An 8,893-nucleotide genomic window follows, 5' to 3' on the forward strand; every position below is an offset into this window, starting at 1 on the left:
GGTATATTCTATATATGGTAACTAGGTGGATAAATAATGGTCCGTGGGCGCTTGAGACTTGTGGCGCGGAAAAACCGTGACAGTACCCCCCCTCCAGGCCGAAGTGTCCTCACGAGGCTTGAATTCTAGTCGTAGATGCGCGGGTGTACGGCTTGTAGGTTCCATTTGGTTTTGGGTATTGGTGTCCGAGTACGCTCCGGGTCATATGTGGTATATTTGGAGACGTCTTCTTCCTTCACCGGGGTATCCTTGAAACGCATACGTTGCTAGGGTATTGGTGCATCGTCGAGATAATAATAGCCGTGAGTGCGCTCCGGGCACTGGACCTTTCCTTCTTCCACTATCCACTGGGCGTTGATCGGGTATACAAATAGATGGTTGTGCGACTTGGGAGTTCCAACGAACAAGACCGTATGAATATAGTGGTCTGGGTTCGCTAGCCAGATGCACACGATGTCGAATTTCTCAGGTAGCCCTATTTCTAGGCCGATCGGGGTATCGAGGGGTACGTGAAGTACGACATGGGCTTGGAACTTGCGTTTATACCATCGTATCATTTTGTGATCCCAGTAGATCTTTTCCTTCCACTCTCCCTCTTCTTCCTCCGTCATCTTCCCTCCTTTACTGTCAGGTTCATCGTCGCTTTCTTCGTCTTCTTGAGCGCGGATCCTTTGACCACCGGGTATAGTAAGGAGATTAGGCGGTTTGGGCACCTTGGGATGTAGCTTATGGAAATTATTAAGCAGTAGGATGTAGTCCTTTGCTATTGTAGAGCGGGGTATCCAGGTGTTCTCGGTGTCGTCCTTCCCCTTCCATTTAACCAGGTATAATAGTCCAGTCTTGGACTTTTTGCTGTCAAGGATTTGGCTAATGGTGGGGGATTCGCCTTCCGGAACGGGTATAGTAGTATCGTCTTTTTGTACACTAAATTGTGCGGGGTGATACGGTATTAATAGAGATTCGTGAAAGACGGGGTGTATGTGACGCCAAGCGGGTGGGAGCTTGAGTCTGAATGCCGACTTCCCGACCTTTTCTACTATACTAAATGGTCCGTAACGTTTATCGTCCAGCTTCTTGCTTGGTCGAGTGGTTGTAATATTAGTTCCTTCTAGTAGTACCAGATCGCCCTTGGTATAGGCCGCATGGTCTGGGTATTTGCCATCGTGGTACTTCTTCATTATACCTTTTGCTTTGGTAAGGTGATTAGTTGCGTCCTTGGAAAGTTCCTCCATCTCCTTTGCCCATTCTTCGGCCGATTGGTTTCGGGGTTCTTTCCTGGTTTCGACTCCCGTGTAGGGATGGTATCCGTGCGTAAGGTAGAATGGGGTATAGCCGGTGCTTGCTTGTCTATGGTTTCGGTATGCGAACATAGCGAGGGGTATTTTGGATGGCCAGTCGTCTTGTCTATAGGAAGTATATATCCTCAAGTAGGTCTCTATTTCCTGGTTCATCCGTTCCGTCTGCCCATCCGTCTGAGGGTGGTAGGCAGTAGAAGGGTTTCCCTGGATGCCCAACTGTTGGTATACATCCTTAGTGAATGAAGATACGAACTGTGGTCCCCTGTCAGACCATATCCGTTCTGCTAGTCCGTGTGCCGACATTACATGTTTAATGTACAAGTCCGCATAGTCCTTCGAGTTAATCGACTCCGTGCAGGGTATAGCTATGAAGTCTTTTGACTTCAAATCTACAAATACAAGGATGGAGTCGTACCCGTCTACAGTAGGTAGTTTTACAATAAGGTCCGTGGAGATGTACTGCCAGTTATGGTCTGGAACTGGATTTGGCTCTAATGGTGCTGATCGATGTTGGCGGTTAGGTTTGGCCTTTTGACAGGTCCCACAACCTTTCACATACGCCGTAACATCTTTGATCATCTCCGGCCACCAGTACGATCGCTTGATTAATTCCATGGTCCTTTCTATTCCTGGGTGTCCCATGAATGCGGCATCGTGGTGGGACTGTATTACTTTGCCGATTATTTCTTGGTTGTTTGGAATTATGAGAATTTCACCCCCCCTCCAGAGTGTGCCGTCCTCGGCTGACTCGAGCTCCTTTTGAGGCAAAGTTTTCCATAATAAATATTCGGAAGAATGTATGGTGCAGAGGTCGTGGATGGCATCTGTCCCTACGACTTTGGTACTCCGGAACAACTCGGCAGGTAATACGACCTGATTGTCCAAGTGATCCATACCGTCGTCATAGTCTGGTCGTCTGCTGAGAGCGTCTGCTGCGCTGTTTTTCTTGCCTGGGATATGATGGAGTTCGAAATCGTACTCAGCGAGGAAAGACATCCATCTTGCTTGACGGGGGTTGATCTTCTGAGGCTTCCTGAAATATGTCAGATTAAGGTGATCAGTGAAGATCTGTACAGTATGCTTGGCGTGTATTAAGTAGTGTCGCCATTCTTCTAGACAATCTACAATGGCGAGAAGCTCTCTATCGTACACTTGATAGTTCTTCTCGGCGTCCTTGAACGACCTACTGTAATATGATACTGGTACCCAAAGATTATCTTGCTTCTGCATAAGAACTGCCCCGAGGGCGAATTGTGAAGCATCTACTTCTACCATAAACGGGTCCTCGTCCGTAGGTATGTGTACAATTGGGGCCGATGTGAGGAGGTCTTTGAGACCTTGGAAGGCACTTCGTTCGGTGTCCGTCCATTCCCATTCTCGGTTGCCCGTAAGGTCCGAAAGAGGCTTGGCCAAGGAGCCGAAGCCTTTTACAAAACGTCTATAATAATTACAGAATCCGAGGAACTGTTGAACGTCCTTCTTAGACCTGGGTTCTGGCCATTCTGCAATGCCAGCAACTTTTGCAGGATCCATGCGAAGTTTCCCATGGCCAATGATGTGACCTAGGTACTCGGTCTCTTCTACATGGAACTCGCATTTCTCAGGTTTGCACGTCAACTTGTGCTCCCGGAGTATTCTAAGTACCTGTTTTACAACCTGGCGATGCTCATCCATGTCCTTGGTGAATATTAAGATATCGTCCAGGTATACCATAACTTTTCCAGTGAGAATTAGATCGTGGAAGATGTCATTCATCATCATTTGGAACGTTGATGGTGAATTAGTGAGTCCGAAGAACATCACTAGAGGTTCGAACAGACCTCGGTTCGTGACGAACGCGGCCTTTTTCTCATCTCCTTCCTTGATCCTTATGTTATTATAGCCCCACCGGATGTTGAGCTTAGAGTAGTACCGGGCTCCCTTAAGCCGGTCAAATAAATCATTGATTAGAGGGAGCGGGTATTTATTTTTCTTTGTGACTTCGTTGAGCCGTCTATAGTCCTGTACCGGCCTTAATTTGCCATCCTTTTTCTTGACAAAGAAGAAGGGGGCGCCCCAGGGGGACTTAGACTGTCTGATGCGACCAGTCTTAAGGTTTTCTTCGAGGAATATATCCAGAGCTTCTTGTTCTTTTACGCTCATTGGATATACCTTTCCGCAGAAGGGTTTCGCGCCGTCTACTAGTTCTATGGCGTGATCCCATACTCTGCGTTCAGGGAGCTGATCGAACTCAGCTTCCTCAAAGACTTCCTTATAATCCCAGTACTCTTCTGGAACTACCTCTTGCATGCTCTTGGCTTTAGTGCTTTTGCCTTGAGCGATGGCTAGGTCGGTGGCCTTGGTGGCTCGTATGTGTTCATATTCGGAAAATTGTTTCCGAATGTAGTCGCTGTCCAATGCCAGCACCTTATCCCTGTCTTCCAACTTAAGCTCCCCGCAGTTACAACGCGTGAAGCGAAGCGTGCGTTTAGCCCAGTCAATGTCAGGGTTGTGATCTTCCAACCAGTCGAACCTGAGGAACATGTCATGGTCCGAAAGGGTAGTCACGTTGAATGATCGGCGCTCTCTATGGCCTTGGATAACTATGTCTAGTAATACATAATGTGTCATATCGCCGTCTCGGTTAGGGGTCCCGTCTGCGTTGAACACTCGGAGTGGTCGATCGAACGGTATCTTAGGTATCTGGAACTTAGATACGAATTGTTCGTCGATACAGCACCCGGTGCAACCTGAATCTAGAAGGGCTTTGGCTGGTATATTCCTATCCCCAACTTCTATTGTTACTGGTATATCGATCTGGCGATGTCATCGTACTGCTCGAACGTTGAATTGTCCACGCAGTTTAGTACCGGTTGATCCGAACCCAGCAGTCCCTCTTGTTGTTTCTGCTATTTCCGTCACAACTTCGGTAATCGGGGTATCGTTCCGTTCCAAGATTAGCTGGGCGACTCGGTCCCCATACTCAATCTGGAACGGGGTATCAAGGGTATTGATTAGGAGTATTTTGACTCGTCCAACATAGTCCGAGTCTATTACTCCGGCTCCTACATCTATTCCGTGTTTTACAGCCAGGCCTGAGCGCGGAGCGATGCGTCCGTAGCATCCGCTGGGTATCATCAACTTCAGGCCGGTATCTACAAGGAGACGGGAATGTCCGGGAATGACCACTTCCTCCGCTGAATGCAGATCGTACCCTGCCGCGCCTTCTGTTTGACGGGTAGGTACGATGGCTTGCGGGTGGTCTAAAAATACATGCAGAGTGGTTTTCTGTGCCTTCTTCTTCGGTGTACGCCTTGCCGTCGTTGAAGCTTCCACTCGCAAACTATCCGGAACTGAAGAAATGTTAGAAGTTGAGCTATTCACGGAATTAAGCACCGATGCTTCTTGATCCGGCCGAGCTCGATCAGGCACCACTAAGGTCCCGTCATCCCGAGACCCCGTTTTCGCTCCTACTACTGTTACATTAGAGTGGGCACCACTACTTGTACCCATATTGTCCGACGTAGTGCTAGAAGTACAGTTGAGAGATGAAAGAATTGAAAATCGAGATCCGCTAGGGAGTGGTGGTGTGCTGTCGTCTGCGTCAGGGGTACTGAATTTTCCCTTTCCTGAGCTTAGACCCTCCTGCCCACATCCCTCCAGGGTGTTTTCAGGTACGGCTTGATGGCGCTTCTCAGGCTTTGCCTCCACCACCATCAGCTCGACTCTCCCTGGGGACCTACCTTTTGGTGACCCGTCTAAACCATGGCCCTTCTCAGGTCTCGCGACCTCCGTGACCATGGAATGGCCGTTAATGGTCAGGGGTGACCCGTGTGAACCAGGGCGCTTCTCAGGCTTTTGGGCCTCCACCACCGAGGGACGCACGTTATTGGTCGGGGAAATGGAAATGTCCGGAACGAGTCGAGAGTCCTGCAAGACTTGCGTACTTAAGCCTTGCCGAATTGAAAACCCGCCTGGTTGAGCAGAGCGGGGTTGGCCGCGATGGCCGCCTTGAATGCTCGTACGGCCTCAGTTTCTTCTACCGTACTGGCCCGAGCTGCAGGCTGGGCATCCTTTTTGCGCCAGCACTGCGCCTTCCCGTCGTAGTAGTGGGTGTGCCATATATCCGTGCACGACCCCTTCTCCGACCTTTCCTTTCCGCATGTACCACACTTTCGGTGCTTGTCGCGTTCGTTTTCGATGCCTACCGTTTCCTTGTGTGGCACCGCCTTGCCTGCCTCATCGACGTTTCTGATGGGCGCCCTTCCCGTTGTCCTGACCGCATTGACCGTTGCCGTTGTCGAACCTTCCTCCTGGTGGACTTGTCGGGTTTTGGAGTCTTTGGCTTTCCCCTTGCCCTTTCAGTCCTCGAAGGTGGATGCCCACTGCTGCTGTTGTTGGAGATCTAGTCGGGCCGCAACCTGTTTTCACAAGCTGTAGCTATTGACATCTCGACTGATCCCTTCAGACGCCCATACTCTGTCGCAGAGTTCTTTCCTCATGGCCGTCCTAAGTAGTTGGAGCAGTAGCTGTTCATCCTTATACCCCGAGACCTTGACCCAATGTTCCCATTCGGCTTCGAATTCCTCCCAAGGCTTGTACCTTTGCTGCATATTCCGCAGCATTCGTTGGCCTTCCAGCTCCGGATTCGCGGGGTAGTACATTTTCTTGAAGTCCGCGATGAAGTCCTGGAGCGTGGCGTATACCGGTGGGCCTCCCATCATCCTTTCCAGAAGGGAGGCTTTCCAGTGATCTACTGTATTTGTGGCCCTCGAATGTAAGACATTGCCCAGCGAATTTTACTTTGTTCATCCTCGAATTCGCTGGGTTTCATGATGATGTAGTTCATCACATCGACAAGCCATGCCTTTGCCTTTGCCTTGGTGCCATCGAATGGCTCCGGGAGGTTGACCTTTGGTCCTCGGAACGATTTCCTATGAACTTCGTCCGAGGATGCTGGCGGCGGGGCGGCAGAGCGACGACTCCGGTCCGGTGGTGGGACCGGTTGCTCTGGTGGGAATGCATAGTGTGCCCCCGCCAACTTGTCATTTTGGTCTCCCTCGTAGGAGTGTGCCGGGGATATTGGGGGCATCTGCACCCTACCGGACGGCTGCTCAGGGTTTGCCTGGTGTGCCGGCTTGAGTCCGCTAGGGCCGGCGGGTCCGCTGACTCCTTTTACCCAATCTCGAATGTCCTGTTGACCAGGATCCTGTCTCCGCTTTCCCTTATCGACCGGTTTCTTGGGGGATCAAATTGGGGAGGGGGGTGGTGGACGTGCCATGGCTTCCAGGAGGTTAATTCGGGTTTTCTGGGTCTCATTGATTTCTTCCAGACCCTTCACCCTTGCCTCACTAGAGTTGTATGCTTTTTTCATGGCTTCCAGTTCCACTGTTAGCTTGTGGATCTGGTTGCCGCGCTCTGTTCGCGAAGCCTCGTATTCGTTCACCTGCCTCATGAGACGATCCCGGGTTGCTTCGGCCACCAGGCGTCCTTCCCGTGCTTCCGTTACTTCTCTTAGGGCTGTGTCGAGCCTGCCCCGCAGACGGTCGTAGTCCGCCTGGAGATGTTGGTAAGCACATCGCATATCAACAGGCTGGGTCCAGAATCCGGGTGTTTCCTCCGTGGGTGGGGGAAGACCGGGTCGTGCCAGGTAGTAACTCTGCCGGTTATCGGGGAGCCTGTATCGCTCATATCCTGGCGGAGTCCCTGAAGCGTGGCTTGACCAGACGTAGTCTTGCCCCCTTGCTGCCCCCCCGTGCCTTGCTACCACATCTATTGGCTGTGTTCGATATCGCTGCCGATCCTCTTCAGAGTGGTCTCGAGCTCGGATATCATATTCCCACTGATGGAATCGCCTTCCTGTCCTTGGTTCGTTTGGGTATAGGGTGGCGAATTCATCTGCCAGCCTGGCTGAAGGTCCCCTTCTTCTGGGAAGCACTTCTAGCATAGCTGGAGTCATGAAGTAGCGGGGTGTGGGAGCGAGGATGTTGGTGTCATTGAATGCTGATGGGGAGGAGGCCCTGGGCTCTGTACCTGCGGGATTCAAGTGTCCCTCTACAGAATGTTCGGACTGTGCAATTCCGGCCATCTTCGGTGCTGGTACCTGGTCGGGGTGTTGGCGACCTGTTCAGAAAGGTTCTTCTTCGTCGCTGGAGGAAATACCGTATTCTTCGTCAAACAGGAGATGGTACAACTCCTGATCGTCTTCTACCGGTTCGAGTGGTCTGGGGGTTTCCCTGACTATACGATGTGGCTGGTATTCGAGCCTTTCGTAGTAATCGATGACGACTTGGTAGCGGTATAGGACGAAACGAGCTTGGGCGACGTGTGGTTGGTAGATGAAGTCTGCCCGAAAGATGATGCTGATGTGCTCGTAGACCTGATCCCACTCTACTGGTCCAGGGGATACGGTGTATATGGATGTGTATCCTTCCAACGAGAACCTTTGCATTCGATGGTGTAATCTACTCGCGTGCTTGACGAGTTGTTCTTCACTAGGCCTCGTAATGACCCAGACGCAGCTTTAGAGTCCTGCTACTCCTAGTAGGTCTAGTTACTACGGAGTCCTGAATGGTGCGGTTTGCAGTCGCAGAGGGGTCTTTGTGGTCTTTGATTATTTCACCACCAGTGTCCAACTACCTCTGAAGGGATGTAACCTTGGTCCACCTGCCGTTCCAGCAGAGCTTTCCGAGAGTTCGTCCCACACCAAACGACTATTTGTCTACGTATGTATGAGTAACTAAACCCCTAAGTAGATCAGAACTGCGCAGGGGTTGAATACACGTCTGGTGCCGCTTTAGCACTGAGCAAGTAGGTTTATTCCCTCACTACTCGAGGTTGTGCAGGTCTCGCCGAAGCGGTCCAGAAGTGTTGCTGATTTACAGCTTCAGAGCCTTTTCACAGGTGACTCGTTCCTCCCGCAAGTTCTCCCTTGTCTGCGGTTGTTACGTCTGCTACCCCTAGACCTGGTGGCTAGGATGGCGACGTTAGAGGATAAATCCTCCGTATAGCACGGCAGCAAGGCCGAGGATAGTTTATATGGACTAGCAGCCCCACGCTTCAAGGTCACGCCTCTACGGGGTCTATGGGCCTGACAGTAGCCAGACCAGACAGGGTCCCCGACGGATTAGACAATGATAGTGGTACCCTTTTAAGGAGTACTGCGTCCCTTGCTCCTAGCAGTGCTGACGTCAACAGGCACTCCTGGCCCTTCTTGACAGCCCTAATGCGGTTTTAACCACTAGGTTTTAACTGGCAAGTCCCCTTATGCCTGGGGTCGCGGCAAGATTTGGGACTGTAGTATGTCGCCCACTTTCGCAGGAGGCTGGTTTAGGGCCTATGTATCCTGACTGACAATCCACGTATTCGCTTCACCGAGGAGGTTCAGCAGGGCGCAGCTAAGCCTGAGAAAAGTGGGAAGAAGCCCTGACTGGGCACGATGAGAATGGAGTTGATCGACAGAGGTATAGAGTCTGAGGCGTCGACCGGTGCCCACAGACTATAGAGAGTAGTTTCGAGTTATGTGAAGGATCTCAGGAACTCCTGGGTCCGCTCTCGCCTATCCCGTCAGGGATCTCTAGCTTAAGTGGAGGAGTAAAGACCAACTCGAAACTGAG

The 8,893-nt window shown here is 51.1% G+C and overlaps 2 protein-coding genes across 2 annotated transcripts; both read right to left on the minus strand.

Moving 5' to 3' along the window:
• Positions 1-4,103: 4,103 nt before the first annotated feature.
• Positions 4,104-4,790, minus strand: LAESUDRAFT_775470 (dUTP diphosphatase; the record flags this gene model as incomplete). Its single annotated transcript, XM_040913823.1, has 1 exon — positions 4,104-4,790. The coding sequence occupies one exon, from the start codon at positions 4,788-4,790 to the stop codon at positions 4,104-4,106; it is 687 nt and encodes a 228-aa protein (XP_040764470.1).
• A 434-nt stretch (positions 4,791-5,224) lies between these two features.
• Positions 5,225-7,365, minus strand: LAESUDRAFT_759223 (uncharacterized protein; the record flags this gene model as incomplete). Its single annotated transcript, XM_040912566.1, has 4 exons — positions 5,225-5,635; positions 5,756-6,030; positions 6,081-6,516; positions 6,619-7,365. The coding sequence occupies 4 exons, from the start codon at positions 7,363-7,365 to the stop codon at positions 5,225-5,227; spliced, it is 1,869 nt and encodes a 622-aa protein (XP_040764471.1).
• Positions 7,366-8,893: the final 1,528 nt, after the last annotated feature.

The sequence above is a fragment of the Laetiporus sulphureus genome (assembly GCF_001632365.1).
Source record: "Laetiporus sulphureus 93-53 unplaced genomic scaffold LAESUscaffold_19, whole genome shotgun sequence".
NCBI classification, from domain to species: domain Eukaryota; kingdom Fungi; phylum Basidiomycota; class Agaricomycetes; order Polyporales; family Laetiporaceae; genus Laetiporus; species Laetiporus sulphureus.